Source organism: Hyperolius riggenbachi, chromosome 12 (assembly GCF_040937935.1).
Source record: "Hyperolius riggenbachi isolate aHypRig1 chromosome 12, aHypRig1.pri, whole genome shotgun sequence".
NCBI lineage: Eukaryota > Metazoa > Chordata > Amphibia > Anura > Hyperoliidae > Hyperolius > Hyperolius riggenbachi.
The window spans coordinates 65,280,777-65,299,366 of NC_090657.1; the positions used below are offsets into that span (position 1 = coordinate 65,280,777).

At 47.2% G+C, this 18,590-nt stretch overlaps 1 protein-coding gene across 3 annotated transcripts in view; it reads right to left on the reverse strand.

The window, feature by feature from the left end:
• The window catches only part of RALGAPB (Ral GTPase activating protein non-catalytic subunit beta), a 157,579-nt gene that overhangs the window by 101,436 nt on the left and 37,553 nt on the right, over positions 1-18,590 (reverse strand). For all 3 annotated transcript variants that reach the window (XM_068263927.1, XM_068263928.1, XM_068263926.1), the window contains exon 4: positions 12,591-12,754. In XM_068263927.1, coding sequence (XP_068120028.1) covers positions 12,591-12,754 — 164 coding nt within the window. The remainder of the gene's footprint in view (positions 1-12,590; positions 12,755-18,590) is intronic.

Consider the following 18,590-nt stretch of genomic DNA (forward strand, 5'->3'; position numbering starts at 1 on the left):
GTTTGCACATGGGAGTGATAAATGAAGGTCTCGTCAAGTATAAGGTGGTCAGGTTACTGAACCCACTCGGGAACGACTTGGGTGGTCGCTCCTGAATCCTCGGTGGGAAATCAAGCCAGTATATACCAGGTATACACTGAGTGGGAGTAGTGAGCGTCAACAAATACAATGACAGAAAGTCCTAAACAACCCGCCATACCACCATATATTTATATATTTCTATCATTACCATCTATCCCCGGCATGGCATTATCACGAACTCAGGGGTAAGGTACAGTAAACATACATTAAAAAGGAAAAAAACAAAAGATAACACAGACAACTGAGAGGTATTTTGAGATCTTAACCTAGTGCTTCACCTCATTGGGCTTGTCTGACGGATCCAGACGTGACTGTAAGATTATAACCTTCTAGGAGCACACATATTAGAACATATCTTTGATTCTGTAATTCTATAGGTGTCTCATGGCACTACAAGCAACAACAAGAAGAGGGTAGGGGGAGGAAGGGGGAGGGGAGGTGAACAGTGAAACAAACAATCTAGGAGAGAGGAGTCTGATAGGGTAAGACATAGAGAGGGGACACCTGACATGTCACACGATGTAAATATGATACAAATTGATTTTAAGCATTTGTTTATATCATATAAGCGTGATATCTATTTATCCAACATTTAGGTTATCTGACTATCCCCCTCCCCCCCCCCCCCCCGTAGAAGAATGCACAACGGTGCAACATTAGCAAATTGGGCAGACTGCCAATTATCAAGATTTCCCCCTTTTCTATCTATGCGAGCATGTACTTAAAGCATCTAAGTCACTGTTCGTGTTGAGGCCTGCTTCTTAGATGAGGAACTTATGAAAGGAAGAGAAAATAGGAGGGAGAGTCAGTCTTCATCCGAAGTGTCAGCATTGCCCTCTGCGTTTGCATCCCTCTCGGTGTTGCCCGGTTGGGAACCCTCCGTTGCAGAGATCTGCGGCTGCAGGATATCCCCCGTTTGAAGATTCTGTATTGCCCCTATGCCGTCCCAATTAGGAATCTTGATTGTGGGTAGGCCCAAGTCGGTGCAGAAGTCTGCAAGACCCGTGGAGTGTCTTAGTGTAAACAGCTTGCCACCAGCAAATACTGCTAAAGCAAAAGGGAACCTCCAATGATATGTTAAACCTTTCTCTCTCATGGCCTTGAGCAATGGTTGTAGAGCACGTCTTTTTGCCAGAGTAATAGCGGACAGATCATGGTAAAGATGAATGGTATGATCATTGAACAAGATCTCGTCTTGATTCCAGGCAGCGCGCATAATTTCATCTTTAAGTGGAAACGAATCTAAGCAACATATGATGGCTCTGGGCTTGTCATTATCGATGTTGCGAGGTTTAAGAGCTCTGTGTGCTCTAACATAACCAATCTCAGTGTCTGAGGGTCTCTCAAGAAAGTTGTTAAAAATGGTCGATAGTGCTGGCTTTATCTGGTCGTTGACCACGGACTCAGGGACCCCTCTGACCCTTATGTTGCAGCGTCTTCCCCTATTGTCCAAATCCTCCAGATGAGAGGAGTATGTTAATAGCAGGTTGTTATGTGTGATCGCCGTTTTCTGAAGCACACTGATCTAGGTGTCTCTCTTGGAGCCTGCGGCCTCTAGAGTGTTTAAGTGGTTTCCTACAACAGCCACTTCCGCGTGCACTCCGGCTATGGCTGCATGGAGAGAGGTTTTAATGTCCTCCGCCATTGCTCGGATGTCTGCCAAGGTAGCGGTTTTATGTTGCTTATCACCCACCTTCTGGATCTGCGTTGGGGAAGAGTCTGGGGAAGGCTGCGTTACTTGCGTCTCCTTAGCCGGCGCCATCTTGGAAGCCTGGGATGTGGCCTTCCGCGGTTTAAAGATCTCCGGTACCGTTCTCCCAGATTGAGCGAACGAGGGTCCAGGGTCAGCTGAGGTGGTCTGTGAGCTCCGCGTGCTTCTCATGCCAAGCCGGGGGTAGAACGGTGCTGATTACAGGGCGCTTATGGTGGGTATAGTGAGGGAGCTCTGGATCAAGCGGCCATCTCCTGACGGCGCCAAGCCACGCCCCTCGGCAATAAGCATTCTTAAAAAGGAAATAACTATGGCAGCTTATATATCCCTCTCACTAAGAGCAGTGGGATATGCTCCCACTGTCATGTGACTTAATAGCCAATACAAAGCTGGTAGCCTGAGGAGGAATATCGCAGTTTATCGCAATGCTATTCCGTCACAAAGAAGCAAAAACCAATTACAAACAGACCAGTTTCTTTTTGCCAACCTCTATTTTCCTATTCAGCAAAACAAATGCGTTTTTGACTCTTTATGCCTCAACTGTTTAAAACGTTTCGTTGACAATGTTATTGGTGCAGAACATTTTTATAAAACGCATGTTTTAAAGGGAACCTGAGGTGAGAGGGATATGGAGGCTACCATATTTAATTCCTTTTGAACAATACCAGTTGCCTGGCAGACCTTCTGAATGTTCGGACATGAGTAGAGTCTGAATCACACACCCGAAACAAGCATGCAACTAATCTTCAAACATTTGTCAGAAGCATCTGATCTGCCTGTTCTTGTTCAGAGTCACCGATTGAAGGATCGAACGCACATGATAAACCGCACAACATGACAAACTGCACAATTTATTTGCACGACCAGTAGGTACACATGCGCTGATCAACTAAACAACCATCTTTTAAATACTGCGCGTGCACCATATCCGCATTCAAACAACTTGTACACACGTGACCAAACTGCACGACAGTTCGTCAGTTGATCTGCTGTTGGATCGGACAAACCACCTCTTATCAGACGCTCATCTAGTCGTTTGCCACCCGTACACAGGCCCAACCGATTGTCCAACAGACAGGTTTGGATGATAGTTGGACAGAAAAGTTGCACGTGTGTACGAGCCTTAAAAGTATTCAAGGCAGAGGATCAGCAGGACTAATTAAAATGAAATAAATACATCAGCCTCTATATCCTTTTCACTTCAGGTTCCCTTTAAGATCAGAATGGAGTATGGAATTCTTCACAGAGAAAAATGAACAATACCCACCTACCCAACCCCAATGTTCTCTCCAAACCCACCATAGTAGTAGTAGTTAGCGCCTTCCACCACCTATCCTGATAAATCCTAGGCAAGCTGTACCTTAACCATTTCAGCCCGCAGGGATTTTTCGCCTTATACATCAGAGCAATTTTCACCTCCCATTCATTCGCTAATAACTTTATCACTACTTATCACAATTTATTTATCTATATATCTTGTTTTTCCTGCCACTAATTAGGATTTCTTTAGGTGGTACATTTTGCTAAGAATTATTTTTTTATAAATGCATTTTAACAGAATTAATAAGAAAAAAATGGAAAAAAATTCATTATTTCTCAGTTTTCGGCCATTATAGCTTTAAAATAATTCATGCTACCATTTTTTTCTTTTCCCATTAAAAATTTTATTTGGTTGATATTTTGGTGTGGGAAATCAAAAGTAAATTTTTAATGTTATTATATGTGTAAATTGTAATGTAAAAAATGTGTAGATGTAGTTTTACTATTTGGCCACATTTGGCCACCTTGAGTTTTTCCTCCTTGTGCTTCTCGCTAACCGGAAGCACAAGGGGGACCTGTGACGCCGGGCGACGCCCAGTCGTCCGAGGATTCGCGGCCGATTGTCCGATCGCAACCGTGATCGGAAAACTGACATTCTTTATTTTTAAATAGAAGTTTTTCCTTCCTGCCTTCCCCCCCCTTTTTGCCATGAGGGCTGAATGGGCCTGCGTTAGCATATGGCTAAAGCAACCTGGTTTAGCAAGAAATCCTGTTAAGGCTCCCGGAAAAGCTCTGGTGACACTAATGGGCTAATTGGGCAGAGCTGAAATACCAACAGAGTCTATTCAACAGGGGAAGCTAGCACAGCATGAGGTCTATTGACACCTACATTCCTCCCAGTCTTGACGGCACCGACTAGACTGAGTATGGAATGCATGGTGTTGATAACTTTGTCACATTTTGCAAATACCATCCATGGGAGGAATATGAAAATTACATAATTTTGTTTCCCTAATTCTGTAGAATATGGTGATACTAGACATAGCCAGGTAACCCGAGCAGGGGCTGAGATATGAATAATGGGGTCCCCGTGCGCCCCAAATATTGCAAGTTTGATGTCCTATGAACGCGTATTCTCAGCCCAATCTGAATATGAAATCGGTTTGCATGTGCGACAAAACCCCGGCGGGGTATGAAATTGGACATATTTTGTGGATGGTTGGAAGTTCCTCCCCTGAGAACTCACTGCCTGACACGCCCCTGGGCTGAGCTTGAGACTCCGCCCAGAAATGTCAGTGCTCAAAACTGATTGCATGAGGACCCCCAGCCAATTCCCCCACTTTCCATCATACCGAAAAGACTGCCACTGCTTGGGGAAATAGCAGTGGCCATCTTGCAGGCGGAGCAACGGCCATGTGGTTCGGCCATATTGCGAACTAACTGCAACAAAGGAACTTTGTCTTTTCCCGAACGGACTTTCCACAGAATCATAAGTATTCGTTCTTTTTATCCCTTTTTCTTTTATGTACTGTGTTATCACTGTCTCTCATCGTTTAATTGTTCACGATTGTCTGTATATATTAATTATTTATATTGTAACAAATAAAGGCTTTTTAAAAGGTCTTTACCTCTCAGTAAAACCTTCTATTCAGTATACACAGACGAGACCTAAACTTCCGAAGGGACGCTACTGTTTTGATAGATAGATAGGAATTGCACAGTTTTAACCGGTTGTTTGTTTCACAGGTCTATAGCCAGTTAGCAGTTTTCTCTGGGCTGATAGAAAACAGAGATGGTGGCAAATCTACCCCTGGGTTGGAGTAAAAGTGTATTTTCGTAACCTCACAGGCTCCCTACTGCGTCGTGACGCTCAAACTCCGCCAATTCTACGCAGATTGCGTCCATAGCTCTCAATCTGTGTGCTAGAATCGGATCGGACGGTTTTGCGTGTTCACGGCCAGTGGGGCTCTTGTGACAGTGGTCGGCAGCGTTTGGGATCTGTGTGTGCTGATAGTATCTCAGGTAGGGCTATCGAATTAGCCCTATCGAGAAACGAACTAATTCGTTGGTAGTGACTGAGTGCAATATATTTTTCATATATACAGAGAGACTGTGTAACCAGTACCCCTCCCCTAAGTTTTCTTTTATTTGGCATGGAAATGTCCGGGAATTACAAGGTCATGGTCCTATCCGACCTGCAGAGTCTGTGCGAGGCGAGAGGCATGGACATCCGCGGCAAGAAACAGCAGGACCTGATAACGGACTTGTACCGATGGGATAGCCAGAATCTGCGGACGCTGGAGGTGTCCACTGTGGAGGACACCGGCTCATCTAACGCAAGTCGAGGGGAACCAGAGACTGAAGATCCTGTGCGTACCGAGGTTGAGCAACCCGCGGGCAATGCGGCAACAGATACGCAGGAGGCTGTCAGTGTGATCCCCGACCCCAGAACCCCTGAAAGTACTCGCCTGGAACCGGCCAGTACTGGACTGTCCAGTTATGTTGATCCAGTAATGCAGCAGGCATTGCAAAAGCTGATGGAAACTGATGTGGACAAGTACCTGCAGTACATGGCGGAGAAAAAGCGAGAGGAACGCCAATCTGCAGAGGCGCGGGAGAGACGACAGCATGAGCTGAACATGGCGAAAGTGCAGCAAGCCAGCCGGAGTTCAACGCCCAGCCTCCCTGCTGAAGGGACTGCCGCTCCAGTAAGTGCAAAATTTAAATTTGCTATTATCGAAAAAGACACTGACATTGACTTGTTTTTGAGGTCTTTCGAAAAGGCCTGCCGTCAGTATCGTCTGTCCCAAGACCAGTGGGCCAGACATCTGACACCCTTGCTGCGCTACAAAGCGCTTGATGCTTTCTCAGAGCTGCCTGTGGAAAAGGACAATGATTATACCGCTATAAAGGAGGCTATAATCACTAAGTACCAGCTGACGCCAGAAGCCTACCGGAAAAGGTTCAGGTCCTGGCAGAAAAAATCTACTGATTCTTATCAAGATGTGGTCAGCAGTCTGCTCACCACACTCCGCCAGTGGACGCTAGGCCTCACTAAAGGGTCTTACGGTGTCCTGGAGGACTTAATCGTCCTGGAGCAGTTTCTGAACATTTGCCCGGCTGATGTACGCCAGTTTGTGCTGGAGCGCCGACCGGCGTCAGCGACGGTCGCTGCAGACCTCGCTGAGACCTTTGCAACGACCAGGGTGCCGGAGACCCGCAGGTCTGCCCCATCTAGCTGGAGAGGAGGTCAGTCCCACAATTTTGCAGACTCTCCTACCTCTGTGAGCCGTGCGCCCCAGAGGCCCTCCAGCGCAGCTGCTGCGTCCAGGCCTGCAGTAACAGAGGGCATCACCTGTCACTTTTGCCGCAAGCCCGGACACATGAAGTTTAACTGCCCGGAGCGGAGGCAGACCGCGCCAGCTCCTGCACCACCTACACCTCGCCCACGGCAACTGCCGCCAGCCAGCGCACCCCAGCCGGGAGCACCCAACAACGTCATGTTCGCAGGTGGGAGAGGGATCCACTCCGCTACGAGCAACCACCAGCTGGTTACAGTGAACGACCAGCTTGTTACCGGTTTCCGTGACACTGGAGCGGATGTCACCCTGGTGCGTGCGCACCTGGTCCCGACGGAAAATATCCTCCCTGACAAATACCTTACCCTCACTGGAGTGGGGGGCACTCTTTCTCGCATTCCCCAGGCTCGGGTGTCCATCGATTGGGGGGTGGGGGTTCAAGAGAAGGTTGTTGGGGTCCTGGACCAACTGCCGGTCCCAGTTTTGTTGGGGACCGACCTGGGCAAGCTTGTGTCCTATTATGAACCTGCCCCAAGCCCCTCAGACTGCCAGGAGGGAGACGGACTCTCCGCCCACACTAAGGTACTTTGCACCAAGGGGCAAGAACAGGGGGGAGGTGGGTTGAATGTGCCCAGTCCAGGGGTACCGAGTCCAATAGTACCTGTGTCACAGGTACCTGTGTTTGATATACCGATTGTTTGTGATGAAAATGTTGTTGTACCTGTCACTGTAATTCATGCATGCAGCCAGGATGTGAGTAATGCCAGTATGTGCCAGTCTGAAGGTGTACCTGTACTGGCAGTAACACGCAGCCGCGCTGCTCAGAACCTGGGCTCAGAGCAGGTGGAAGAGGTTCCGGCCTCCTCCCCCTCCTCTGACCACAGGGATGGTAGCCTTCAGCCACTAACTGCATATGCCACGGGCCAGCTGGCTGAGAGCGAGAGTGCTGCATTTGTGCAAGCACTCCAGACTGACCCTAGCCTCGAGGCACTCAGAAGGCAGGCTGCGGAGCCCCTCACGAATGAAGATACCTTCAAGGTATATTGGGAAGGTGGTAAGCTGTACAGCGAGCCTGTACAGCCCACCGAAGGTGAAACAAGTGTGGGTACCAAGTTGCTTGTGGTACCCAGTGCCTTCCGGGGGCATGTGCTGAAGTCCGCACATGACATTCCCCTGGCAGGGCACTTGGGAATCCACAAGACACTTGACCGTATCCAGGGTCATTTCTACTGGCCCAGGATGCGGATCGATGTGACCAACTATTGCCGCTCATGTACTGTTTGCCAAAAGGTAAAACGGGCTGGGAACCCCCGCAAGGCTCCCTTGTGTCCACTGCCCATCATAGGTGAGCCCTTTCACAGAGTGGCAGTCGACATAATTGGACCATTGCCCACTCCCAGCAGCAGTGGCAAAAGGTACATCCTGACGGTGGTGGATTACGCCACCCGCTATCCTGAGGCCATGGCGCTTTCCTCCCTGAGGGCGGACAAGGTAGCAGACGCGCTACTTAACATTTTCTCCCGAGTCGGGTTCCCTGCGGAGATGCTCTCCGATCAGGGATCCCAGTTTATGTCCGAACTCATGGAGGCCCTGTGCAAAAAGATACACATGACGCACATTGTCTCCAGTCCCTACCACCCGCAGACCAATGGACTGTGTGAACGGTTCAACGGGACGCTGAAGCAAATGCTGACCACGTTTGTTGAGTCGCAAGGTGGGGACTGGGAACGATACCTGCCTCATCTGTTGTTTGCGTACAGGGAGGTGCCGCAGGAGTCAACCGGGTTTTCCCCGTTTGAACTCCTGTATGGGAGGAATGTCCGAGGACCCTTACAATTGATGCGGGAGACATGGGAGGGCAAGGGCGACCCCACTGATGTCTCCGTGGTCGATTACGTCCTCAAGTTCAGGGACAAAATGGAGTCCCTGTCCGCAGTAGTGACCAACAACCTGGCCCAGGCTCAGGCCAAACAAAAAGCATGGTACGACCGCACTGCTGGAGAGCGGTCATTTGATGTGGGTGACAAGGTATATGCCCTTCTTCCCGTGAGGCAGAACAAGCTGCAAGCAGCCTGGGAGGGGCCTTTTACTGTAGTGCAGCGGTTAAACCCTCTGACGTATCTAGTGAACATGGGGGGCAGGAAGCAGAAGAGCTTTCATGTAAACATGCTGAAGGCCCACCATGACAGGACCCAGTATGCGCTGCCAGTGTGCAGCCGGTTAGAGCAGGGAGAGGCAGACCCCCTGTTAGACCTGCTGGCTGACGTACGAGATGTGGACGGCGACCTAAACGTCAATCCACAGCTCGCCTCAGCCCAGCAAGAGCAGTTACAGAAGGTGCTGGGCCAGTACCAGCACACCTTCTCCGGTATCCCGGGGCGGACCAGTATGGCGGTGCATGGGGTAGATACAGGTACCCATCCCCCCATCAGGCAATCCGCTTACCGTGTCTCTCCCGAGGTACAGGCGGACATGCAGAAGGAGGTGAGGGAGATGCTGGAGTTAGGGGTGGTTCAAAAGTCCAGTAGTGCCTGGGCAGCCCCTGTTGTCCTGGTCCCCAAGAAGGACCAGACAACTCGGTTCTGCGTAGACTACAGGAAACTGAACGCCATCACCACTACAGACGCCTACCCCATGCCTCGCATTGATGAGCTGCTAGATACACTGGCATCAGCCAGGTACCTATCAATCATGGATCTGAGCCGGGGGTATTGGCAGATACCACTTGCACCTGACGCGAGGCAAAAGTCGGCCTTCATCACCCCTTTCGGCCTCTTCGAGTTCACGATGATGCCCTTTGGGATGAAGAACGCCCCCGCCACGTTTCAGCGGGCCGTGAACGACCTGCTAGAGGGAATGCAAGGGTTCGCTGTAGCGTATCTGGATGACATTGCGGTGTTCAGCCCCACCTGGGAAGAACACCTCAAACACCTGTCCCAGGTACTAGAGAGGCTGGCCATGGCCAATCTGACGGTTAAACCGAGTAAGTGTCAGATTGGCATGACCGAGGTGCAGTACTTAGGTCACCGGGTGGGGGGTAACACCCTGAAACCTGACACGGGAAAGGTGGACGCCATCCTGGCATGGCCTCGACCTATCACGAAAAAGCAGGTCCAGGCGTTCCTGGGGACCGCCGGCTACTATAGGAAATTTGTTCCCGCCTATAGTACACTGGCGAAGCCCCTGACCGATGCCACTAGCAAGAAGCACCCCAAGGTTGTTAGCTGGACCCCCGCTTGCGAGAATGCCTTCCAGGCCTTGAAGCAGGCCCTCGCAAGCGCCCCTGTGCTTCAGGCCCCAGACTTCAGTCGTCGGTTTGTGGTGCAAACCGATGCCTCTGACTACGGTCTCGGCGCAGTCCTCAGCCAGGTGGATGGAAAGGGGGATGAACACCCTATCCTCTACCTGAGCCGGAAGCTCCTGCCCCGAGAGGTAGCCTACTCCACAACTGAAAAGGAGTGCCTGGCGATCGTGTGGGCCCTACAGAAACTGCAGTCGTATCTGTACGGCCGCTCCTTCACGATCGTCACTGATCACAATCCCCTGAGTTGGCTAAACCGTACTGCTGGAACCAACGGCAAGCTCCTACGGTGGAGCCTGTCATTGCAGCAGTACGACTTTACGATCCAACACAAAGCAGGCAGCCGACACCAAAACGCTGATGGGCTGTCGCGGTGTCAGGGGGAACCCGACCCAACAGCGCCAATAGCTGCTACGGAAGGCGTCCTGTTGACACCTCCCTGAGCAGAGCTCGGGAAGGGGGAGGTGTGACGCCGGGCGACGCCCAGTCGTCCGAGGATTCGCGGCCGATTGTCCGATCGCAACCGTGATCGGAAAACTGACATTCTTTATTTTTAAATAGAAGTTTTTCCTTCCTGCCTTCCCCCCCTTTTTGCCATGAGGGCTGAATGGGCCTGCGTTAGCATATGGCTAAAGCAACCTGGTTTAGCAAGAAATCCTGTTAAGGCTCCCGGAAAAGCTCTGGTGACACTAATGTGCTAATTGGGCAGAGCTGAAATACCAACAGAGTCTATTCAACAGGGGAAGCTAGCACAGCATGAGGTCTATTGACACCTACATTCCTCCCAGTCTTGACGGCACCGACTAGACTGAGTATGGAATGCATGGTGTTGATAACTTTGTCACATTTTGCAAATACCATCCATGGGAGGAATATGAAAATTACATAATTTTGTTTCCCTAATTCTGTAGAATATGGTGATACTAGACATAGCCAGGTAACCCGAGCAGGGGCTGAGATATGAATAATGGGGTCCCCGTGCGCCCCAAATATTGCAAGTTTGATGTCCTATGAACGCGTATTCTCAGCCCAATCTGAATATGAAATCGGTTTGCATGTGCGACAAAACCCCGGCGGGGTATGAAATTGGACATATTTTGTGGATGGTTGGAAGTTCCTCCCCTGAGAACTCACTGCCTGACACGCCCCTGGGCTGAGCTTGAGACTCCGCCCAGAAATGTCAGTGCTCAAAACTGATTGCATGAGGACCCCCAGCCAATTCCCCCACTTTCCATCATACCGAAAAGACTGCCACTGCTTGGGGAAATAGCAGTGGCCATCTTGCAGGCGGAGCAACGGCCATGTGGTTCGGCCATATTGCGAACTAACTGCAACAAAGGAACTTTGTCTTTTCCCGAACGGACTTTCCACAGAATCATAAGTATTCGTTCTTTTTATCCCTTTTTCTTTTATGTACTGTGTTATCACTGTCTCTCATCGTTTAATTGTTCACGATTGTCTGTATATATTAATTATTTATATTGTAACAAATAAAGGCTTTTTAAAAGGTCTTTACCTCTCAGTAAAACCTTCTATTCAGTATACACAGACGAGACCTAAACTTCCGAAGGGACGCTACTGTTTTGATAGATAGATAGGAATTGCACAGTTTTAACCGGTTGTTTGTTTCACAGGTCTATAGCCAGTTAGCAGTTTTCTCTGGGCTGATAGAAAACAGAGATGGTGGCAAATCTACCCCTGGGTTGGAGTAAAAGTGTATTTTCGTAACCTCACAGGCTCCCTACTGCGTCGTGACGCTCAAACTCCGCCAATTCTACGCAGATTGCGTCCATAGCTCTCAATCTGTGTGCTAGAATCGGATCGGACGGTTTTGCGTGTTCACGGCCAGTGGGGCTCTTGTGACAGGACCCAAAAAAATTGTTTGTGCAGAAAGACTGAAGCCTCTTGTAAGAGCGCTTCGGTTTTTCTGCTGGAGACAAGGATAGGTGATCGAGAACCATGTTCCCGTTCACTGATCCCAGGGCTACAGGGGGACACCACGGGGGCACGCACGAGCGCGCCGAATCGCGGCACCGCAGCAGAGCAGCTGCCCGGACGTGAGCTTCACGTCCGAGCGGCAGAAATGGTTAAAGGAGTTATCAGGCGTTTTAATAGAAAATAAGTGCTACTTACCCGGGGCTTCCTCCAGCCCCAAGCTCTAAGCATGTACCTCGCCGCAGCTCTGTAGTCAGCCGTTCGCCGCCGATGCCTCCTGGTCCCCGAGGATGACGTCAGGCCGGCCTAGAGGTCGGCTTGTAGTGCAACTGCGTGAGCGGAATGGTCAATCACCACCACGAGGCCCGGAGCGTTCTGCGCAGGCCTACTGCGCTTGCACAATACGCTCCGAACCACGTGGAGGTGATTGACAGCGTCGCTCGCGCAGGCGCAGTACAGGCCGACCTGACATCACCAGGGACCGGGAAGCAGCGGCGGCGAACAGCTCAGTGCAGAGCTGCAGCAAGGGACATGCTGGGAGCTGTGGACTGGAGGAAGCCGCGGGTAAGTAGCACTTACGTTCTATTAAACTGCCTTGATAACTCATTAAGGGGCCTATACACTGGTCGATTTTCAGCCATCGAACAATTCTATAGAATCAAACGCAAATAGATTCTATGGAATCGGCCGATCAATCCATTTGCGTCTGATTTCAATCAATTTCAATCGATTTGATCTGACAGGATGGAAAATCTAGGTCGATCTGCTGCCAGCCCATAGAGTTGCATTGAATCTAATGGTGCAGTAATGCATTTAGATCAATAATCAATAGATTTCCAAAAGATTTTATTCTGAAATCTACTGGAAATCTGTTCCTAGTGTGTGGCACACACACAAGATAGATTCCTGTCAGATTCCACCTGACAGGCATCTGATAGAAATCTATCTGATGGTCGAATCTGCTTCAAATCTATCAGTGTATGGCCACCTTTAGTTCACTAACCTGTGATAGTAGGTGCAGCAAGGAGCGTGTCATTTATCTGCAGCAGGAAGAGCAGCAGAACCTCCCAGGTCTCACGAGCCATGTTGGTGGAATCCCGAGCCAGTTTCTGGACAGCACGCAGGACCTGTTGACACAGGCGGATTTGGTTGCCTATCTGTTCCTGTCTGCAAACAAACCATGAAAGACGTTTTAAGTACACGCATGGATAGCATATCATCACAATGTTTAAATTAAAAGTTTAGGAATTATACAAGGTACCCAGATGTCTACTCAAAACTGAATCGGAAGGTCCGTTTTGCAAGAGTTTCATAAATAGTTTTATAGACATTTTTACAGTATTTTGCGTTGTTTGGCTTGAATAATAAAAAAAAAGGGAAAAATTATCAACGTAAATCTCCTTAACCACTTCAAGTTCTGTTTGTTTTTTTTACCCCTTAAGGTCCCAGAAAATTTGGGCATTTTAACTGTCGCTATCGATACCACAATAACTTTTTTCTTATGGCTTATGCAGTCAAAGTGATATATTAATATATAGTTACAGTATATTCTTGAATATAAGCAGAGTTTTTGAGTCAAAAAAAAAGAGGCTCAAAAGTGGGGGGCTCGGCTTATACTCTAGTCACGCACTGAAGTAAGCCCTGGCGTCATTGCACTGAGACTGGACTGATAGGAAACAGTTTTCAACGCATGGGGAGGAAGAAACGCTTGACATGGACCTCAGATGGATTCCCAGCAGCGCGCATTGGTGAGCTTAATGCATGCACCGATATCTATATGCCGGGGGAGGGGGGTGACATACAGGCCTTCACTCTGGCTGGAGAGCAGGCCGCCTGCGGGACACACACAGCCCATGTGAATCAGGCGGGGGGACGACACAAACGTTAATAACTTTTTGCTGCCAACCCTACCTTTACTTATGCACCTAGCCAAGATGTGTGTGTGTGTGTGTGTGTGTGTGTGTGTGTGTGTGTGTGTGTGTGTGTGTGTGTGTGTGTGTGTTTCCGCATACGTTGTGATATTGCTTTGCCTGCGATTATTGTGTGTGTGTCTGTATACATTGTGATATTTCTTTGTGCTGGGATATGTGTGTGTGTGTTTCTGCATACATTGCGATATTGCTTTGTGCTGGTGTGTGTGTGTGTGTGTCTGCATACATTGCGATATTGCTTTGTGCTGGGATTATTGTGTGCGTGTTTCTACATACGTTGTGATATTGCTTTGCCTGCGATTATTGTGTGTGTTTCTGCATACATTGCGATATTGCTTTGTGCTGGTGTGTGTGTGTGTGTGTGTGTGTGTGTGTGTGTGCGTGTGTGTGTCTGCATACATTGCGATATTGCTTTGTGCTGGGATTATTGTGTGCGTTTCTACATACGTTGTGATATTGCTTTGCCTGCGATTATTGTGTGTGTTTCTGCATACATTGTGATATTGCTTTGTGCTGGGATGTGTGTGTGTGAGTGTGAGTGTGAGTGAGTGAGTGTGTGTGTGTGTGTGTTTCTGCATACATTGTGATATTGCTTTGTGCTGTAATGTGTGTGTGTGTGTTTCTGCATACATTGCGATATTGCTTTGTGCTGGGATTATTGTGTGCGTGTTTCTGCATACATTGTGATATTGCTTTGTTGCTGGGATTATTGTGTGTGTTTCTGCATACATTGTGATATTGCTTTGTGCTGGTGTGTGTGTGTCTGCATACATTGCGATATTGCTTTGTGCTGGGATTTTTGTGTGCGTGTTTCTGCATACATTGCGATATTGCTTTGTGCTGGGATTATTGTGTGTGTGTTTCTGCATACATTGTGATATTGCTTTGTGCTGTAATGTGTGTGTGTGTGTTTCTGCATACATTGCGATATTGCTTTGTGCTGGGATTATTGTGTGCGTGTTTCTGCATACATTGTGATATTGCTTTGTTGCTGGGATTATTGTGTGTGTGTGTTTCTGCATACATTGTGATATTGCTTTGTTGCTGGGATTATTGTGTGTGTGTTTCTGCATACATTGTGATATTGCTTTGTGCTGGTGTGTGTGTGTTTCTGCATACATTGTGATATTGCTTTGTGCTGGTGTGTGTGTGTGTGTGTGTGTGTGTGTGTGTGTGTGTGTGTGTGTGTGTGTGTGTGTGTGTGTGTGTGTGTGTGTGTGTGTGTGTGTCTGCATACCTTGTGATAATGCTTTGTGCTGGGATTATTGTGTGCGTGTTTCTGCATACGTTGCGATATTGCTTTGCCTGCGATTGTGTGTGTTTCTGCATATTGTGATATTGCTTTGTGCTGGAATGTGTGTGTGTGTGTGTGTGTGTGTGTGTGTGTGTGTGTGTGTGTGTGTGTGTGTGTGTGTGTGTGTGTGTGTGTGTGTGTGTGTGTGTGTGTGTGTGTGTTTCTGCATACATTGCGATATTGCTTTGTGCTGGGATTATTGTGTGCGTGTTTCTGCATACCAGGGCTGTGGAGTCGGAGTCGTGGAGTCGGAGTCGTGGAGTCGGGCAATTTTGGGTGCCTGGAGTCGGAGTCGGGAAAAAATGCACCGACTCCGACTCCTAATGAATTTGTAACTGTAATTAAAATAAAAAATATGATAAAATGTTCTATTTCTCAGATAATAGTCATTAAAAATAATGTATATATACAGTATATATACAGTAATAGCTGTGCTTAGTCCACAAAAATGAAATAAACCAATCAAAATTAGTTACTTGTGCTGCTTCAATAAAGCAGTCCCCGTATTTTTAAGGTCAGATATACATATCTGATTGTGACTGTATATATGATGTGTACACAGGAATCTCTTATATAGACTAAATAACATCTATGCTGTAAGAATAAAGCCTGATGTGTAGCTGTGTCGCTAATAGAGATGGTCAACGAGATGGAAATAATTCTGCATTGATGCTGATTTATGCAAATGTATGCACTCCCTTTGCTGATGAAATCAAATAATTTGATATGTTGCTAAAATTTGGTTTGGTGACTACAAATTAAAGGGTAACTGAGACGGATGAAAAGTAAAGTTTTATACATACCTGGGGCTTCCTCCAGCCCCCTTCAGGCTAATCAGTCCCTCGCTGTCCTCCACCACCCGGATCTTCTGCTATGAGTCCTGGTAATTCAGCCAGTCAGCGCTGTCCGGCCGCATGCCGCTCCCACAGCCAGGAACATTCTGCACCTGCGCAATAGTGCTGCACAGGTGTAGTATGCTCCTGGCGGCAGAGTGTGTGCATGCGCACTACGCCTGACTGGCTCAAGTACCTGGACTCATAGCAGAAGATCCAGGTGGCGGAGGAGGACAACGAGGGACTGATTATCCTGAAGGCGGCTGGAGGAAGCCCCAGGTATGTATAAAACTTTAATTTCATCTGTCTCAGGTTTACTTTGTTACACAGTAGTACTATACTCTACATATGCACTCCCCACAGAGCTGCAGGGAATCCACTGAGAATGCTGTGCACATTGAACACAGAGGTGTTGTCTGTTTACAATCTCCTCATTCCCCTGCAGAGTACCTGCACATCATTCTTACATGTACCCACACTTACACTGCCTAGGGCCTGATAGATGTTCTCTGTTCCGGTTTGTACCTTTTACAAGTACTCTTACCAAGGACTAGTTTTAGTCTAAAGGGAATAAATATAGTAGTCTACATATCCTTCTCACTTCAGTTGTCTTGTAAAATTCCTAAGCGTTGGCAGTTAAGAGACGAATTTCATGTTACATACTTTTAATCAACAAAATTGTAATATGCAAATTAGAGGAGTCGGAGTCGTGGAGTCGGAGGAATCCTAAACTGAGGAGTCGGAGTCGGAGTCGGTGAATTTTTGGACCGACTCCACAGCCCTGCTGCATACGTTGCGATATTGCTTTGCCTGCGATTATTGTGCGTGTTTCTGCATACATTGTGATATTGCTTTGTGCTGGGATGTGTGTGAATGTGTGTGTGTGTGTGTGTGTGTGTGTGTGTGTGTGTGTGTGTGTGTGTGTGTATACATTGCGATATGTTTCTGCATACGTTGCGATATTGCTTTGCCTGCGATTAGTGTGTGTGTTTCTGCATACATTGTGATATTGCATTGTGCTGGGATGGGTGTGTGTGTGTGTGTGTGTGTGTGTGTGCTTCTGCATACATTGTGATATTGCTTTGTGCTGGGATTATTGTGTGCGTGTTTCTGCATACATTGTGATATTACTTTGTTGCTGGGATTATTGTGTGTGGGTTGCTGCATACATTGTGATATTGCTTTGTGCTGGTGTGTGTGTGTGTGTGTGTGTGTGTGTGTGTGTGTGTGTGTGTGTGTGTGTGTGTGTGTGTGTGTGTGTGTCTGCATACATTGTGATATTGCTTTGTGCTGGTGTGTGTGTGTGTCTGCATACATTGTGATATTTCTTTGTGCTGGGATGTGTGTGTGCGTTTCTGCATACATTGTGATATTGCTTTGTGCTGGGATGTGTGTGCGTTTCTGCATACATTGTGAAATTACAAAAAAATTGTGAGAAGCGCCAAAGATTACCAGTAAAATAAACCACCTTTTATTTAATGACTACTGCATAAACAGATAAATTCAGTAATATATATAATACATACATGCACGCTATTCACAAGCACCCTTCTGCATTCACACTGGGAGTGTGCTGATGAGTCTTCAAAGAAGGATTTCTACTTTAAAGGTTTTTCAAAAAGAAGGTGCATAAAAAATTTTTGTACATAAAAATACTTGTAAAAATATTGAAAGAGTACTCTAAAAATGTGTGTACTGTGCTGTACCCACAAGGTCTGGGATCTACGTCACTTCCTTCCAATTCATAACGTGAATGGCGTGCATGTATGTATTATATATATTGCTGAATTTATCTGTTTATGCAGTAGTCATTAAATAAAAGGTGGTTTCTTTTACTGGTAATCTTTGGCGCTTCTCATATTTTTTATGTAACATTGCTTGAACAAGTTGTGAGATAGGAGTACTCCAACATAGTGAGATAGCAGCAAGAGATAGGAATTCTCCTAATCCCCCTCTATTTAGCAATTTTTAATTGATTTGCCAATAGCGCCTCCTACTACTTTTTTTTATCATACATTGTGATATTGCTTTGTGCTGGTGTGTATGTGTGTGTGTGTTTCTGCATACACTGGGATATTGCTTTGTGCTGGGATTATTGTGTGTGTGTTTCTGCATATATTGTGATATTGATTTGTGCTGGGATTATTGTGTGTGTTTCTGCATACATTGTGGTATTGCTTTGTTTGGTATTCTCAGTGTGTGTAGGTTTCTGCATACGTTGTGATATTGCTTTGTGCTGGGATTATTGTTTGTGTGTGTGTGTCTCTGCATACATTGTGATATTGCTTTGTGCTGGTGTGTGTGTGTGTGTGTGTGTGTGTGTGTGTTTCTGCATACATTGTGATATTGCTTTGTGCTGGGATTATTGTGTGTGTGTGTGTTTCTGCATACACTGTGATATTGCTTTGTGCTGTGATTATTAGGTGTGTGTTTCTGCATATATTGTGATATTGCTTTGTACGTGTGTGTGTGTGTGTGTGTGTGTGTGTGTGTGTGTGTGTGTATACCTTGTGATAATGCTTTGTGCTGGGATTATTGTGTGCGTGTTTCTGCATACGTTGCGATATTGCTTTGCCTGCGATTGTGTGTGTTTCTGCATACATTGTTATATCGCTTTGTGCTTGTGTGTGTAGGTTTCTGCATACATTGTGATATTGCTTTGTGCTGGGATATGTGTGTTTCTGCATACATTGTGATATTGCTTTGTACTGGTGTGTGTGTGTGTGTGTGTGTGTGTGTGTGTGTGTGTCTGCATACATTGTGATGTTGCTTTGTGCTGGGATATGTGCGTTTCTGCATACATTGTGATATTGCTTTGTACTGGGATGTCAGCAAAAACTCGGTATACAGAGGCGCCAGAGTAGAGTAAAACGTTTTTAAAAATGCTTAAAAGGAGAGGGGGAAGTTAAAGAGAGACTGAAGCGAGAATAAATCTCGCTTTAGAC